Below are 18,935 nucleotides of genomic sequence, written 5' to 3' on the forward strand. Positions count from 1 at the left end.
CTTTGCATGCTTCATTGTATAAACATGATAGACATTTTTACTTGTGAAAGAGACCTTGAGCCTTGCTGACGGGTGCCGTAACAGAAGTGAAATTGAGCAATTTTTATTTTTTTTACTTTGAGGTGGTTTTAGAGTGGGTTTATTTACAATTGAGAGGCCCTAGATTATTAGCGGAAGAGTACAGACTGGATATGCAGAAGGTCCCAGGCTGAACTGCTGACATTGCCAGTTAAAAATGCTTCTGAGTTGCCAGCCTGGGAAATGACCATGTCCTGCCTGTATCCCTGGAGTAGACAAGGAGTGCGGAAGCTGTGGTCCTCCAGACAGTGCTGAATCATAGCTCTCATCCTCCCTGACCATTGAAATAGGCTGGCTGACATTGATAGGAATTAGGAGTTCACCATTGTCTGGTGGACAGTGGCAGAATTTCGCCTGCTTTAGAGTGGACTGAACTGAGTTAGGTGGACGAAAAGTCTGACTTTGAAGCAAGATTGATTTGGGGGGCAATCACACTATATTCCTCATCTTTCTCACACAAAGATGGAGTTGACCACGGTTATGATCAATATGCTTTTATTTGCGGGGTGAAACAAGGTACCAAGATCTACTTGTTACAGAGATGCTCCAAAGGTGCAGGAGATGTTAGTGTTTGAGGATCTCCCACTCCCCCTTTTGTCTTGGGAAGAAGGCATTCTCTCTAAAGCTGCTGCATACTGACAAATTAATCTTCCTGCAAAACAGTATGCCACAAGAGGCTGCCTTATAAGTCCATGGGTTGCAATAAAATCTGCTCCTGCCTTTTGTGTTTGAATTCTGTGTGATCCATTCATAAGCAATGGGCTGTAGCCAATGTTAGTCCTACTCAGAGTAGATCCACTGAAATTAATGAACGAGACTAACTTGGGTCCATTAGTTTAATTGAGTTTACTGATTAGAACAAGTGTTAGCTGGTAATGGTTTTCTGCAAAGAATTCTGGGAGCTGCAGTTTGTTAAGGGTGCTCAGAGTTGTTTTAGTTAACACAGCTGATTTTTGGTTCTTGCCAATAAACTGAGCAGCATAAAAATTATAGCGGGGATCAAACACTGGAGAGAAATCACAAAAATAATAATTCTAATAACATCTTTTGTCTTCAGAATTGACGGGTAAATCTCAGTCTAATTGGAGCTTAAACAAAGGGAGTAGGGGAACTTCCATTATTGTTAGCAGGCAGGTCTGGTTCTGGAGTTGGGTGGCCTAACAGTGAGGGGGGTTTCTATTAAAGCCACGTAAAAAACAACGACCTACTTGATGTTTAGAACATTTTATGTTTCTCAATCCTCTCCCTGGAGGAAAAAAGATTCAGTTACATTAAAAGGCAGCCATGGCTTCCCCCCACCCTGCCCCAGTGTTGGGAGCAATAGCCCTCAGCAGCCTGTGTAGATGCTGGAAGGTTTATATGAAGTAGGTGCTGAGAGAGATGGGGAGGAACAATCTCTGTTCAACTACAAAAGCCCTCACAGCATCCACCAGGCCTTGGTCAAAAGTCACAAGAAAGCATCACACCATTCCTTCAGGCAGCCATAACAGTCTCTGGATTGCTTGGCGTTGGCACTGCACATGTTCTTCAGCCACTCGCGGAAGAGGTCATTGTCCTTCAGCACTAAGAACTGTCCCAGAACCACGTACGCCTTGTCACAGTTTTTGTCTTCTGGTTTCCTGCCAAGTACTTTTCCGCCATGAAGTCCTGACGCTTCTGACTGGTGGTCATGTTGCCTGCAGCTCTGCCTGCTCTCTTGCCTCAACCACTGCTCCCGCCAAAGGGTGCTGAGAGTTGTTAGAAGACCCATTAGTCTCCTCACAGAGCTACAATTCCCAGAGTTCCCTGTGAAGAGGGATTGATAAACCGCTCTGGGAGCAGAAAAGGGGTTCTCAGCCTTCTTAACAAATCAGTTCTCAGGATTCTTTGAAGGAAGCCATGACTATTTAAAACAATAGTGTTTTAAATGTGTTTTGTGAATGTGGCCAGTATATATAAGGAGGCATCATCAAAATCTATCTCCTGCACGTGGTTCTAAAAAATGTTTTGACACCGAAATGCATGAAAGATGCTGCCCCCCCAAAGACACTAGCTTCATGGTACTGCTAGGTGCTTTGAAACATTCCACACACATCCACAATTTCTATAAGATACATTCTGCTTTATTAGTTACATACACAGACTGTTCATCTGTACTTATATAATGTTATCAGATGGGCAATCTCAAACTGGATTTAATGTACATCTGCCATAGAATATTTTGCTAGAAGAGAGAGACAAGTCTGAAAATACATTGAAAGGCACCATTGTTTATTGGGCACAGTGGGGTATACAGCACCAGCAACACAATTCTTTAGCAAGTAAAATGAGGCCCCAACTGCACCATATGTTTAAAGCAATAGCACATTGCTTTAAGCAGTCATGATTTCCCCAAAGAATCTTGGGAACTTCAATTTGTTATGGGTGCTGCAGTTGTTAGGAAACCCCTAGTCCTCTGTTAGCTACAATTCCCTGAGTGGTTTAACAGTCAATCCTTTTAGCATGGGAACTTTGGGAGTTGTAACTCTGTGAGGTGAAAAGGGGGTCTCCTAGCAACTCTCAGTACCTTTAACTAAGGATCACAGGATTCTTTGAGAAACCATGACTGTTCAAAGGGGGCAACTGGCAAGTTGAAGGCTCGGAGGTGGGAGGAAGCTGGAGGCCTCAAGTACACCCATGAAAAGCCTTTCTTGCAACTTCTCATGAGAACATTGCGGATCTTCACTCTCAGAGCTGCCACACTTCCACCAAAGGCACCCCACTCACAGAACATGCCAAGCAGTACTTGCCTGGGCAGAAATGGGTTTGTGGACCGATGGCAGGAAGCAAGCAGAGAGGCAGAAGCAGGCAGAAGAAAAAGGCTGGAATGTAGCTGCCGCCAAGCACATATTGCTGAAATCACATGTTAAATGCACATAAGATGCAAATTGCCTGTTTTGTTTTGCTTCCAGTTATACATAAGATATAAGCCAAGATTAGGCACACTAGAAGAGACTGGTTTCCTCCCATCTATATAAAATGAAAGTTTAGGTCTCCTAAAGCTGGGAGCACACTGATACTAGCATTGGGGTGGGGGGGGGGGAATCTGTGGCCTTGCAGATGTTGGGACTCCCAGTTCCCATCAGCCCTAACCAGCACAGCCCCTGCTCAGAAATATGGGAACTTTTGTGCAGCAGTACCTAGTGGGCCCAAAGGTTCCCCATCCCTGTACTCTAGTATGAGCATCTTGCCTGTAAAGGAATGATTCAGAGGTTTGAAGTTGCTTACACATAGCTCAGTTACCTACAATCTACTATAGACTTTCACCTTTCCGAGTGACGTAGTGTATAGTGAAATGTTAAAAACACATAAAACACAACAGACCTGGGGAAGCTATTTGACTGTGACATTTAAACTAGGACACAGTTTGTTTGCTTCATGCTAAAGACAGACTGCATGCAGAAATTCTGTAATAACCTTACATCTCACTTTATAAAGTTACTAACTTTACTTACACAGTATTATTCATTTGGGGCACGTAGTGATCTTGGATGAAAAGAACCAACCACACTCAAAGCAATTTACAAAAAAAAAGGACCAGTTGAAGCAAATGGCTATCTAAATTCTACTCTTTTGTTGCCTCTAAAGTCATTTTTTGCAGACGTCTAAAGCAGAAAAGTGGGTATGATTTTAATATGCAGGCACTGAAAGCCAAGCTCAAGAAGGGTTGCACATGCCTTCTAAAGAAATTATGCCAAAGAAATCAGTCCAAAATAGGGGACTTGCGGGGTGGCGCCATCGGCAATGGCGGACTCCCTCTGAATTGGAGGTACTAGCTCCGCGCGAAACGGGTCTTTTCCGCTACGGTGAAGTGGGGACCCTTTTAAAAATCACAGGCGGATGAAGCCTGTGACCATGGGACTCGGCGGGCACCCTTAGCGCCCCCCCAACCCGCAAAGGAACCCACTAACGGGCTCCGAAGCGAAGAGGGGGAAGTGGCGTGGTGCTGTGAGTCAACTGCTATTTCCGTGGAGCGAAGCCGCACAGCCGTTGCTGGAGAGCACTGCCTTTTTCCTGGGAAAATTTGGCTTCTAAAATAAGCACCCGTGAGTACTTAAACTTTGAGCAATTGGGCTTTAAATAAGGACTGGCGAGCAGAAAGGAATTGGACTTAAAATTTTTATTTCAATTTGGTACTGAAACGGGAAGGTCTAAACAGGAAGTCAGCCTTCCGTTTCTTTGTAAACAGAATAAAGCAAAGACAACGTAAACTAGAGCTCAGAAAATCGCTTCTAAAGGATTGGCTTTCATCATTTAAAATTGTTGAACCCCCCTTCGGCAGCAGGAGAAGAAGGGGGATCTTTTCTGGACTGTTTAAACCTGCAGAAGTGAGTTTAAAGTAAAGTAACTTTCCATCGTCCTGATCCTGGAGTGGGGTGTCAGGACTGACGTTTGAAGCTCATTGACCAGAGACAAATGCTTTTGACAGATAGCTAAAAGAAGAGAAACATAGTGATTCCATTGTTTCCTTTCGCACCTTAAAGGAACAAATATTGACAAAATATCTGAAAAAATCTGAAAAAAGGAAACTCTGTTGCTAGACTTGTCTTTAAAAGAAAGATTAAATAGAAGTTTTCCCCCTAGAGGGAGACTGTGAAACTGTAACCAACTCCTGGGAGCTGGCAGCTGTTACAGATTATAATCGTGGGAATAGACATCTGACCTTCAGGACAATGTATTCAGAAGCTCTGTTGTGTGCTTTCTATAAAACAAATGCCCTACTGGAGCAGCTACATGAGAAGACGAATTTGATGGCTGATTCGATTAGAAATTTTGAACAGGCAGTGGGAAAATATTTGGAGCCCACCCAGGAATTAAATCAGGAGTGTGCCCTGACAAAACAGGCCCAACAGGAATATGAACTTTTGGATTTGACAAATGAACTTGGAAAAAGCCAGATTTGGAAAGAAAAAGTTTGGTTTGGTCTGGAAATGGGGGGTTGGATAGACCCTCCTATGCAGGGATGTTTGGACTTTTCAAGTCTGGCAATGAGCCGTGAGATGTTTGGGATTGGGGGGGCTTTTGGAGGGATTTTGAAACATGTCTTTAAATACCACATGGAATTTAGTGTCGATTATGGAAAAGGGGCTGATCTGTCGAGAAGGGTCAAAAATATTGCTAAGCTGGAGTTCCCACGAGTGAAACGAGGAGACAAGGGAAAATACAGTTACAAATATGAAGAAGAGCTGCGGAAGGGACATGGAAGAGACTTAAGGGCCTTGGATATTAGGATACCAGGTTAATGCGCCAGATTGATGGGATAATGAGGACTGACAAAACCCGGGACCAGGAGGAAGGGACGCTGGATGAAGATTGGATTTGTTTTTATTTCCTTTTTTCACTACTAGGACTGTTTTACAAAATTGATGAATGTTAGAAAAATGTTGGAATGAAATTACTTGGCTTTAGTAAAAATGTTTAAAGAATTATGCAAGAATATTATGGTTATGAGAAGTTGGTAAAAATAAGATTTAAGTTTTAAGTTTCAAGGTTTTTTATAGTAAGATAAGATTAAAATAGTTTAAGGTAATGTAATGACAGAATATTATGAAATATGGAAAGGACAATTAACAACCAGGATACAAGGAAGTGGAGGAGGAGGAGGTCAAGGAAAGAGGGTAATGATAGTTGAGGAGTTGAGAATAATGGATTTGTTTTTAAATGTTTTTAAATGATGGCCGAAATATTGGGAAATTTTGGAACAAGAAGGAGACAAATTGAAATTGCAGCGTTTCGAGAAATTAAAAAACAAAGTGAGAGATTGGTTTCATTATTATCAGATAATGGAGGCATATAATTTGGATAAAAAAATTGGCTTCCAGGTGGAAAAATCAAAACTAGAAACAGAACTGCTAGAACCCAAAACTAAGAATTTGTCAAAAATGTATAACTTGCTGTTGAAATGGAATACTCAGGATGAAACGGTGAAATCTGTTATGATTAAATGGGCACAAGATGTTGGACATAATATTATGTTTGCTGACTGGGAACAGTTATGGACCACAGGTATGAAGTTTACGGCATGTAATGCCTTAAGAGAGAATATTATGAAAATGATATACAGGTGGTACATGACCCCAGTCAAGCTTGCAAAAAGTTATCATTTGCCCGATAATAAATGCTGGAAATGTAAAGAAACGGAAGGTACATTCTTTCACCTTTGGTGGACGTGCCCAAGGATTAAGGCTTTCTGGGAAATGATATATAATGAACTGAAAAAGGTATTTAAATATACCTTCTTGAAGAAACCAGAGGCCTTTCTTCTGGGCATTGTCGGCCAATTGGTGCCAAAGAAGGACAGAACTTTCTTTATGTACGCCACAACAACAGCAAGAATACTTATTGCAAAGTATTGGAAGACACAAGATCTACCCACTTTGGAAGAATGGCAGATGAAGGTGATGGACTATATGGAATTGGCAGAAATGACTGGCAGAATCCGAGACCAGGGAGAAGAGTTGGTGGAAGAAGACTGGAAGAAATTTAAAGACTATCTACAGAAATATTGTAAAATTAATGAATGATAGAACGATAGAATGATGTTGGATAGCAACTAAGGGGTTTCCAGCTGTAATGACTTAAGAGAATATGAAAAAAGGGTTATAAATGGGTTAAAATCTAATGGTAAGGATTTGCTGAACCAATAAATTGAAGTGGAATACAAAAAAGGGAGGTATGAGGAGGTCCGGAAAATAAGCTAAAAGAAAATAAGTAAAAGAAAAAATGTATGTTTTTAACTGTTTTTATTTTGTATTTTTCTTTTTCATTTTTACTGTTATATTTCAAAAAAAATTTGATAAATATTTTATAAAAAAAATAGATGTTTTTAAATGTTTGTGGTGTATTTTTTGTATTTTTTTCCTTTTCCTTTTTCTCTTATTTTGAATTTGTATATGTATGGTTGAAAGTGGCTTTCTTTTTCTTTTTCTACTTTGTTTTTCTTTTGTAACTTAAAAAGAAAGAAAGAAATCAGTCCAAAATATTTCCCTTACTGGTAATGGAGGTATAGACCTTCAGTCTTAAGTGTTCCCCTACAGAGGAGCTGTTTCATTTCAATTAGGACCATTAATATGGTTGCAGGGAAGAGTTTAGGCAAATTATTTAAATAAAGCCTCTCTTATTATATGCTAAGCAACATAACAACATATTGAATGACCAAGAGTTAAATGATACACTGCTTTCATTTTTAGCTTCCAATAAACTTGCCCAAAGGGCTTCTGTAGACAGGGGTAGCCAAATGGTGACCCTCTGTGGATGTTGTGAAATCCCAACAGCCCTAGCCAACATGGCCAATGACCAGGGATGCTGGCAGCTGTAGTTCCAACAAGAAGTATGTACAGGGACCTTCATCTGCTACGCAATGCTTTACTACATCAATGGCAACAGATTCAAGACATACTCAAAACAACGAACATCTAAATTAGTTTATGGAATTCACTGACACAGGATTTGGCAACGACCACTGGTTTGATGCCTTTAAAGGGAGATTGGTCAAATTTATAGCCAATAAAGTAATTGGTGGCTGTTAGCTAGATAACCTCTAGATAAAGGTAAAGAGACCCCTGACCATTAAGTCCAGTTGCGGACGACTCTGGAGTTGCAGCGCTCATCTCATTTTACTGGCCGAGGGAGCTGGCGTTTGTCCGCAGAGAGCTTCTGGGTCCTGTGGCCAGCATGAGGAACCAGAGCAGCGCATGGAAACGCCGTTTACCTTCCGACCGGAGCAGTACCTATTTATCTACTTGCACTTTGACGTGCTTTCGAACTGCTAGGTTGGCAGGAGCAGGGACCAAGCAATGGGAGTTCACGCCATTGTGGGGATTCGAACTGCCGACCTTCTGATCAGCAAGCCCTAGGCTCTGTGGTTTAGACCACAGCGCCACCCACATCCCTAACCTACAGAGGTAGAAATGCCTATGTGAATACCTGCTGCAGGGGAATGAGGTAGTGAGAGGAGCCTGTTTGCTACATACCTTTTAATGCAGGACAAACTAATGCTGATTAAAGTCCTATTCTGCTTCTGTGTCAGTTATTTCAGTTTGATGCTGTTTGGCACTTCCAGCTACACCTATGGCCTTCCAGAAGTTCCTGAACTACAACACCCATCAACCTCAGCAAGCATGGTCAACAGCCGGGAATGATGGGAGTTGTAGTTCAGCAACATCTGGAGGGCCAAAGGTACTCTACATCAAACTTAAACTATTGTTTGTTGTATTGAAAGGAAAACTGGCCCAGTCCCTCATGAGATGTTTTTCTTGCAGACTTCCTTGTTCTTGTGAATAAACCCACCGAGGCCCTACTGGCTGTGTATTAATCAGCACAGAAAAAAGAGCTACATCCTTCATTAGCTCTAGTTGTATTTGTGTGGTCTGCTACAAGGCAGCTTTTGAATCTGTATATTAAGGGTCATCAAGTGAGCAGTGGCATGCAACATAGGCCACTGATTCCCCAACTGCAGCCTCCAGGTCGTCCTTCCTACCTAAGAAAGTAGCCTCTTGCAAGACATTAAAACAGATAATTGGTTCTTCACATTTGTTCCTTTTGGGGAAGGTAGGTATGCCCTGAATGACATCAACAGAGTCCTGTAACCCTTCCAGGAAAGATTTCTTACATTGTACTGCTGACGGGCTTAGGGCAGGTGTGGGGGAACCTTTGGCCCTCCAGATGTCTTGAAATACAACTCCCATCAGTCCAGGCAACGAGCATGGCTAACAGCTAACAGCCAGAGATGAGAAATGTAGTTCAGCAACATCTGGCAGGCCAAAGGTTCTCCACACCTGACTTTGGGGCAGACACACAGCTATATTGGTTGCTGAATTCTTTGTTTGCTCCAGGACTGATCAAAACACAAGGGGGACGACTCTACAATTCTATGATTCTATGACATAGTGGACTTTTTGGGATGCGGTTATGGTATTTCTACTGGGATTTTTGGGTATACAAAGCAGTTCACAATTATAAAATTTCATTTTGGATAGCCCTGTGCTAATAGTGTAAGGTACCACTTTTCCAGAAAACAACACTCAGGTGGTCTTCACCATCTTTTTTAAATAAATTAGGTTATGCCCTAAACCTACATTAGAAAAGAAGTGCAAGAAAGGCAAAAGTCACAGGGTTGCTTTGAAAATAAAAAATATATTTTTTCAGCATCCTGAGACATGCACTATTATTTTGGGGCTAGATCTAGAACATACCAGGAATCACCGGCACAACCGGCACTTTCTTCTGGGATAGTGTTACTTCAGGGAAAACCAGTAATGTTCTTAGGAGGGAAACTAAGTTTCTTGTGATGATTTAGACAGTCAAGGACATTGATCCCTAGCTAGCTTGCTGCTTGAAACTGCAAACTGAGATGCCTACCTGTAAATGAATTAACACAGGTGTGGGGAACCTTTGGCCTTTCAGTTGCTGCTAAACTCTAACTCCCATCAGCCAATGGCTAGGGAGGATGATGGAAGTTGTAGTTCAGTATCTTCTGGAGTGGGTAATAGGTTTGTGTGTGCTCCCTGGCAACTCCTGTGCTGGTCTTTATCTTAAAGGGGCTGGGAAATAGACAAAAGCCCTTGCAGAAATGTACCAGGAGGAGAGAAACCCACCCACCACTCCTTCCTCAAAAAAGAACAACAGATAGATCGCTGAAGCAGAAACTGCCTAAAGATTTCCCAACTCCAGCCTGGTCTGAGGGAGTTCCAATCTTGTGGGTCAATATGCAAACCGTTTGTATAAGACAGACACTCTTCCTACCCAAAAGTCGAAACGAAGCCAGTGTTTTGTTCCATCAGTTTATTTAAAATAGAACTTGCTACTTTGAAAACTGGTTTCATTTGCATTCATTTTTGCACATCCCATCGTTAAATCAGCAGGTCCCAGTTGCACATGAGCTATGTGTTGTTCTTAGCAGTTGGCCTATTACCCTTGGCTGATGTGTAGAGGCCCACTGCTGTTCTGAAAAGCAGGTGCTGCAGCAGTTCCTGGACCAGACGCAACAGGCTGCCCCAAACCAGGGGGGCATAAACTGCTTGGCTTGGGGGTTTGGGAGAAGAGCACAATACTAAACTCAAACATTGAGGAAACAAGTGATCAAGAGCCTCCAAGCAATAGGCACAGGCCTCTATTATATTACCAGAAAGAAGTACTGGCACAATGACTGAAGCTCTCTGTACATTTCTGCTACCACTGATTTGAGTAAAAAATAACAATAGAGCTTATGCTACTTAAAAGTATTATTAAAAGAACGTGGAATAATTTTCCTGTCAGCTTGCCAGCTATTTTCAATCATGGTACAGTCTAAAAACAAAAAAGTACAATCAAGCACACTAATTGTATCTAGCATATAAAGCCAACCATCCTAAGCAGGCTATCTTAGCTGGCGATCAGCACTCTTTCCACCAGTCAGGAGCATAGCTGTCAACTTTCAGATTTGAAAATACAGTGGTGCCTCGCAAGATGAAATTAATCCGTTCCGCGAGTCTCTTCGTCTAGCGGTTTTTTTGTCTTGCGAAGCAACCCTATTAGCGGCTTAGCGGCTTAGCACTATTAGCGGTTTAGCGGCTATTAAAGGCTTAGCGGCTATTAAAGGCTTAGCGGATTAGCGGCTAAAAGGCTATTAGCAGCTTAGCGGCTTAGAAAAAGGGGGGGGGAAGCAGAAAAAAATCGGAACACTCGCAAGACGTTTTTGTCTTGCAAAGCAAGCCCATAGGGAAAATCATCTTACGAAGCAGCTCAAAAACGGAAAACCCTTTCGTCTAGCGGGTTTTCCGTCTTGCGAGGCATTTGTCTTGTGGGGCACCACTGTACGGGATCAGCAGCCTCGACAATAAAAGATCAGCAGCCTCACCTGTCCTGGGGACCATCCGGGATAGCAGCGGGAAGTGGCACTGGAATAAGAGAATTTCCCGCAAAAAAGGGAAGGTTGACAGCTATGGTCAGGAGCCCATGTTTATTGGGAAGGAGAGGGATATGGGGGGAGGGGGGAGTGAGAGGCACAGGCACAGGTTTCATCCCCAGAGAGTTTGGGGGGGGGAGCATCACATGGGATGTTCTTGGCCTGGTTTCCAGTAAGACTGGGGCTGCACCTGGTCCCTGCCAGAGGCTGTAGGGAAGGCCTGGATCTGTTGCCTGGTGTTAATGGCAATGCTCCGTGATATCCACCACCACAGCCTTCTTCCAGCTGAAGAGGAAGTAGCCTGTCCCAGCGCCTGCTGCCACGGCAATGCAGAGGTAGCCATTGTAGGTCATGAAGATAAGCATAAGGAAGTAGCTGACCACCACCTGGACGATGTGCAGCGCAGTCTGGAAAAGGTGAGGGAAGCTCAGCATCTGTTGCCTGACCAATTAGAAAGAAAAAGAGAGAGAGAAAGGAAACATTCAGTACATGCTGGGTGGATGGGCAAGGACTGACTACGAATGGCAGACTTTGGAGCGAGAAAGGGTTAAGATCTATAAATGACCTACGAACTGAAGCAACAAGGTGTAATAAGAAAGAATTAAATTGACACATCTCTCACACATCTAGCATAGAATGGCTCCCAGCCCCCTGCTAGAGAAGGAGCAGCCCACTTTGGTTCCTGACACAACAAGGCTGAAACCAGCAGGGTGGAAGTTCAGCAGGAATGAATGTGAAGTCCTGCATTTAGGGACACACAAAATATGGTTGCAAGCATAGCATGTGGGAGACTGGTGTGGCTGCAGCATACGTGAAAAGGATCTAGGTAACTTGGTGGATCACAAGCTAAACTTGAAGGGTGGTATAGAAATAACAACAACAACACTAGAGTAATGTAATCTTAGGCTGCAAAGCATCCAGAACATGAAAAATAACAGCTCATTCTATTCTGCATTGGTCAAGCCTTGTTCTGGGTTCCACGTTTCAAGACACACATTGACAAACTGGAGCATGCCCAGAGGAGGGCAGCCAGGATGGTAAGGTGTCTAGAAACCAAGCCTTATGAGGAATGGTTGAAAGAACTGGGAATGTTCAGCTTAAATGTGAGAAGATTAAGGAGAGGCATCTTAGCCAACTTCAAATATCTGAAGTGCTGTCACACAAAAGATGGAGTGGGCTTGATTCCTATTGCGCCAGAGGACAGGATGAGAACAAGAGTGGAGTGGGAAACAGAGTGTAAGACTTGTGTTTGGAAGACCAGGGTTCAAATCTTCACTTAGTCACAAAGCTAACTACATGACCTTGGGTCAGTCGCTGTCTCTCAGGGTTGTTGTGGGGAGGGAGAAGACCATGTACAGTGGTACCTCTGGTTACGTACTTAATTCGTTCCAGAGGTCCGTTCTTAACCTAAAACTGTTCTTAACCTGAAGACCACTTTAGCTAATGGGGCCTCCCACTGCTGCCGCGCTACTGCCGCACGATTTCTGTTCTCATCCTGAAGCAAAGTTCTTAACCCGAGGTACTATTTCTGGGTTAGTGGAGTCTGTAACCTGAAGCGTCTGTAACCTGAAGCGTCTGTAACCCGAGGTACCACTGTATGCCAAACCTTGAGCTCTTTGGAAGAAAAGGCAAGAAATAAATGTAGCAAACAAGAATTAGTGGGCAGGAAGCAGGTCTTGGGGTAAACGTTTGAGAGGGGTTGTATCCAATTAGGTTATACCCGAAGGAGACCCACTGAAATTAATGAGCCTAAGTTAGATGTGTTCATCAGTTTCAACGGGTGCTCTGAGTAGGACGGCTAACATTGGATATAACCTGGTGGAATAGTCTGCCTCAAGAGGTGGTGGACTTTTCTTTGTGGAAGGTATTTAAAACCATCTGCCATGGATGCTGAAGCTGCAACCTACACCGTGGATCCTGCTTTCTTTCATCTCTGATTCTACAGCAGCCTTCCCCAACCTGGTATCCTCTACAGATAATTTTAGACTCCTGACTCCCGTCAGACCCAGCCAGCACAACCCCAGTGGTCAGGGCTGATGGGAGATGTGGTCTAAAGCATATGGAGGGCACCAGGCTGAGAAAAGCTGCTTTGTGAGATACCACAAGTACTGTGAGTTAGGTCAGAAAGGACCATGAACTGGCTATGCCCCAGTTGGGTTTCCCATGTTAAAGTCCCCTGTAGATAGAAAGTGTGTGCATACCCAACTGTTTTGTGTGTTTCCATCAAGACTGTGCCATTTGGTCCAGGAACTGGCATGGAGTTGTAGCGGATGCTGACTTGCGACTTCCGGAGGAGGCTCTCTCGGGCAATCTTCAGGCCTTCGTAGAACATGGCCAGGAGGAAAATGGCCACAAATGCACCAGCCATTTCTAGCAGAGTGAGAAGGAGGAAAGTTCCTGGATCTATTCCGTGCTAGGATATCAGCACTCCAGTTAAGGCAGGTAAAGCACACAAGTGATACTACAATCTGATCGACTGAGGTTGTTACTTAGCAACATTGATTCCAGCATTAAGTTATTCAGAAGGACCACATGTGATATGCCATTGAGCTATGGCCCACCCCCATTGTTAACATTTCCAAGGAGGTCTGGATAATGGAACAAGTCTTGAAGTTGATCTACCATACATAAATCAGTAAATCTAACAGTTCCCAAACTCTCTCCCCCCTCTCCCCTGCCTAAGAACCACTTGAAAATTGCTGAGGGTCTTGGCAGATTATTTGATGTTTTTTCCTGCCTGTTGCTGTACTGTATTCGGCCCAACATCCCCCACTCCTCCACCAGACTGTGGTTTGGGCAACAGATACTTTGAACCATCTCAGTGGCACCTAGTAAATCACTCACTCACCTCCAGCAGTGTTGATGACAAGCCCGGAAAACAGCAAAGGCACATTGTTATAACTAAAGTGGAAGGTCATATCCTGCACAAGAAACAAGGAGTCCATTTAATGCCACAATGCAGCTTTGTGAGTGGCAGGGTCTTTGGGCATCACAGTTTCAAACAGATTGCATGGGACTAGAACCACAGAGACTGCAAATTAATTGGAGTGGCACCCTACTCACCCAGCCCCACCCCACTGCCTCTCTCTTTACCAGCATGATCCAAGGGTGGTGAATGTGTACATGTGAGAAAAGAGAGTGGCCAACATTTGCACTCTCCAGTCACCATTTGCAGTCAGCCGCTGAATTCTCGAGATGGAAGGAGGCTCATCTCAGAAACACTTGCAGTTCCACTAAGGTTTGAAGACCCTCTGAAATTACCTGTCAATCGTTCAACATCACCCTGTTGTCAGGTGACCCAATTTCAAAGCTGACTTTTGTGTGGCTTGCTGCAAGGGCCAATCTGCAAGCCCTGCTTCAGGCAGGGATCACCTTCACCAAAAAGTCACTGATCAGGATGCTACAGGGCTTGCTGTTGGTGTTGATCAGCACCTTGCTTAAAATTTGGTGGGGCCACAAACAGGCCATGTGACTGGCAGTCAGCACCCACAGAGCTGAAGAGTCCAAGTGGGATGTGCGTGCTGTTGCTTCTCTCTGTCTTTCTGGATCTGGACAGATTTTTAGTAGATCTGGTGACGTTGCTGATATACCCTACCATTCAGAAAGCAGGAGTCAAGTCCTATTTCTGCAAGGTTCAGGTGCACAAGCAGCACACCTCTGCCTACCCTACACCTGACATCCAATGTGGAGACCTGGCAGACCAAATTTGTCACACAGCTTCTGCACCAGAGGTATCGCTTGAGCTCTACTCACCATCATCATCATCATCCCTCCATCGTGTATATGCCCCGATGTTGTCATGGCATGATGGTGTGCGTGAGGATCTGGGGTGGGCGTTGTTGAGCTATTCATATCATGGCCCATGTGCGCCATGTGATGGTTGGACATTTTGACCCCCAAGGAACTAGAGGGCAGTGGATGCTGTAGAAGCCTGGAACACACACACAAAATAGAAGAAATTAAGAAGAAAGTACCTCTAGAGGAAGAGGCATGCCTGTAGCTAATCTTAAGAAACTTGGCCCTTAGACCAAGCCTATGGATATTCTACACAAGCACTGGAATGTTCATTACTCTTTTGGGTTTTTTTTAGAAAACCAAGTTTCCAGACCTTATAAGGATATGGAAATCAGTTCTGGAAGATTGCGCAATGCGAGAACAGCTAACATGTATATAGAGAAGAGCATTCATTAAAAGTGCTTTTAATTTATATTCCATCATTTCCCCCCTCTGCTCTACTGTATCTCACAACCACTCTGAGGTTAGGCTGAAAGCCGGTGAGTGGCCCAAAGTCACCTGCAGCAGTAGTCTTCAACCTTTACAGACCTGGGACCCAACTTTAACTCAAGCATACATTTGGGGACCCAGTTCTTTTTCTCTCCCCCCCCCCCCATATGGTGGTGATGCTACAGCCTACTTTAGATCAGGCCATGAACCAGTAGTGGCTCGGTTCAGGGGCGGCTCGTGGGTTGGTTTAACAACCCCCATGGGCCTTAGGTTGCTGACCCCTGACCAATACTATAATGGACAGAGCAGTACAAGGCTATCCCATTCAGCTCTCCCAGCTGTGAAGGGCAACGAGCCCATGGAAGAGTCCCTTAGCAGCTTGGCAGAAGGAATTGGCATTTAAGAACTGGAGAAGGAAGGGTAGCCGGAGGGTACATAAAAGCATGTAGCAGGCCAGGAACTATTCCATAATAATTTCCAAGGCTGCCATAGACATAGTAGAGCAAACAGGGGACTGCCCCATCAAACTCAGTCTACCCTCTGCCAGCCCCAGCCTGCCTCATTACTTACATCCAGCCCAGACTCCTCCTCTTAGTCTCAGTGTTGCCCTTGTAGAACTCAGCAGGTGGGAGAACGCTGAACTAAAATTCACTCTGCCTGTCACTGATTCAGGCTCCACCTACTGATGTTCTTCATAACATTGGCCAACCAGGCCCAATGAGCATCATCCTACACTGCATAGACACACAGAGGACCAAAGGGAACCTGGTCACCTTGTAGCCAGACCCACAATTCTATGACGCAACAGGGAGCAGGAATAAGCAAAAGTGGACATGCTTTTTATCAAATATCTGCTTGGGAACTGCAGGAGTTATCCACAAACATCTACAAAGATAACTTTGTTGCCACAGGGTTTAATTGTGCTACAGCCCTATTTTAAATTACATCAACTCAAAAGTCAAATGCATGGAAACTTTCCCCTCTAATTGGCAACTGGACATTTTTATGGGGAACAGATCTCTACAGTCACATTAGGTGAAGGTGTTGTCCAGTAGCAGAAAAGGACATCGACTGCCCCCAGTCATCTAGTCCCCATTGCCAGGCAACAGCCTCCCCCATCTCTTCATAATTGAATGAGACGGGAGATGGTTAAGTGCACAGAAGGCTGGATTGAAATCTTTTTAATCTCATTGCCACGGATAATCAAATAGTCTCCCGGGAAAGAAAGAGAAAATGTGGCTGCCCAACATTCAAGGTGTAGCTGTTTCCACAGGAAGAAAAGTGGTAAGAAATCCAAGCAAGGAGATGTTTAAACGTTTACCATATAATGATCCAAACCATATAGTAGATTGGTACTGTAAAGAAGGTACTTTACAGGTACTGTAAGAAAGCTAGTAATGATGAACACTGGACACAAACTCCTGCCTCCCCCCTTTTCTCAGAGTCAAGAAAACTCAGCTAGATAAGGGGGATTTATGGTTTATAATGCCATGGCACGTCCAAGGAGTAACATATTTGGGGAGTGGGGCAGGAAGAGAGCCATGTCCTTGCTCAAAGGAGCTCACAGCCTAAATTTCAACAGAGAGAGAAGAAGGAAGAGTCAAGAATAACAAGGAATGAATATTATCAAACTCTACCACATGTAGGCTTTGTTTCAATTGGGGATGAGGACTTTCAGGGAATAAAACAAAAGATTGACTCCAAGGAAAGTTATGAAGGAAGAAATGGATTGGTGGTGCCAGCGATTTTATATGTGTAAACCAGGAGTGGGGAACCAGATAGTGGGCACCCCACTATCTTCCTGAGTTTTCCTCTTGAGATATGTTGTGAACTGCTCTGATACCTCCGGGTATAGGACGGTGTATAAGTTGAATAAATAATAAAAATAATAATATGTCAGGCACCTGCCATCTGTACTTTCCAGAAACAATTGAAGACTGTTTGTTTTCATCTTTGCTTCAACAAGAGGAAAAGGTCTCTGCCTAGGTGTCCATCCTGTGTTGATTTTAAACCTATGCACAGTTGTTCTACTGCTTTTTAAATTATTTAAACCGGTTTTAAGAATGTGTCCACAAATCACCTTGCAACGTTAATCCACAGATTAATAAATAAATATTTACTTGTGGCCCTCTAGATGCTGTTGGACTACAGCTCTTACCATCCCTGTCTATTAAGCTGATGGGGAGTCCAATAACTTCAGGAGGGCCACAGAATCCCTATGCATGGGGCAAACCGAACAGTCTCCCAAGTAGGGCAAAAACAAGGGCGGAAGCTATGGTAAAAGGTTGGAATGTTACAGGATCCAACCCAGCTCTGAATGACTTTCGATCTGGTGATGGCAGCAGTAGTAGTAGTGAGGCCCTCGGTCCCACAACCCTCACAGGCACGCTTGGTACAAACGTGGGAAACGGCATCCTCGGTGTCTGCTCCCAGACTTTGGAACTCCCTCCCTAGAGAAGCTGGACTGGCTCTCTCCTTGTTGTCCTTCTGCCAGCAGGTGATGACCTTCTTGTTCCAGTAGCCTTGGGGGAATTGACTGCTTTTAATGAAAGGTCTGGTGCTGTGCTGTTTTTATTGCAAATATTGATATGGTTTTAATAGATTTTATATATGTATACATTTTTTATTTTATTGTTTAGTTGTTTTTAATTACGGTCTTTTCTATGTTTTTAACCCTTCTTGTTATTTATTTGTAAGTTGCCTTGTGTAACGTCAGGCAAAAAGGTGGGTATCAAATAAGAATATACAATAATAATAATAGTCAGTAACTTAAGATGATGTGTGGGGACAGCCTCTTTCCTACCCCACAAACATGCCAAGGCCCACACCTTACACAGCAATACCAAATGCTCAGAGATTTTCCAGCCACTGCAAAAGGAGATCCCTGCACAACATAGCCAGTCAAGTGCAATACCAGAGCTACAGGCCCCAAAGCAAAGTGTGCGGTTCTTGACAGGAAGCCAGTGGCTCAGCCTGAAAGCACCTTATTGTCTGCCGCAGGCAGGGCTCCCAAGCAGCCCGGGCAACCCAAGTGAATCCTGGCAGCTGAATCTCAGGGCAGGGAGGGGCTCCACCTCTCGGCACTGTGTCTGCTCTGCACATTAGCATAAATGATGAAAAAGCATGAAGATCAAGAGCTGAATGTGTTCCAGTGCTAGGCAACCTCCCCTGCTACAAGCGCACACCATGTACTCACATGCATATTAAAGGGCTGTGTATAACTCAAAGTTTGCAACTTTAAATATAGAAACTGGTCCTTGAAGGGCTGTAGCCTGGTGCAGAGCACACGCTTTACATGCAAAGGATCTCATAGAGCCATTGAGCTTAAAGGAATCTTTAGTCTAACACTTCGTAAATGTAGTACTACATACAGGGAGTCTGATAGATGTCCATCAAACCTCCACTTACAGTCTGTCTCACTGCCCAACAGATTGTAACATCAGGGTTTTTCCTAATGTTTATGTCAGAGATGGGAAACTAGTCTACAGCTGTTATTGGACTACAATGCTCATCATCCCTGGTTACTGTCTGGGCTGGCAGGGCCTGGTGGGAACTGGAGACCAACACTACTCAGAGTGCCAGAGGTTTCCCATCCCCAGTCTGAATAATTTTTCTTTCAATTTGAACCCACTGGTTCAGGTTTATTCTCTCTGAACTTTGTCAACATATAAGTGGTATTTTGCAGCCAATTTAGTTATGTTTAACATGTCCACTGAACTTTTTTTGTAAA

The 18,935-nt window shown here is 43.8% G+C and overlaps 1 protein-coding gene across 4 annotated transcripts in view; it reads right to left on the minus strand.

Annotated features, from left to right (window-relative positions):
- Positions 1-11,113: 11,113 nt before the first annotated feature.
- Positions 11,114-18,935, minus strand: part of SLC31A1 (solute carrier family 31 member 1) — a 34,560-nt gene continuing 26,738 nt past the window's right edge. For all 4 annotated transcript variants that reach the window (XM_083485599.1, XM_083485602.1, XM_083485601.1 and 1 more), the window contains 4 exons: positions 14,735-14,912; positions 13,830-13,902; positions 13,183-13,351; positions 11,114-11,422 (listed from right to left, as the gene is read on the minus strand). In XM_083485599.1, the coding sequence (XP_083341725.1) occupies positions 11,221-11,422; positions 13,183-13,351; positions 13,830-13,902; positions 14,735-14,869 (579 nt within the window). In that variant the 5' untranslated portion in view covers positions 14,870-14,912 and the 3' untranslated portion in view covers positions 11,114-11,220. The remainder of the gene's footprint in view (positions 11,423-13,182; positions 13,352-13,829; positions 13,903-14,734; positions 14,913-18,935) is intronic.

The sequence above is a fragment of the Podarcis liolepis genome (genome assembly GCF_965112155.1).
Source record: "Podarcis liolepis genome assembly, chromosome: Z".
Classification (NCBI taxonomy): domain Eukaryota; kingdom Metazoa; phylum Chordata; class Lepidosauria; order Squamata; family Lacertidae; genus Podarcis; species Podarcis liolepis.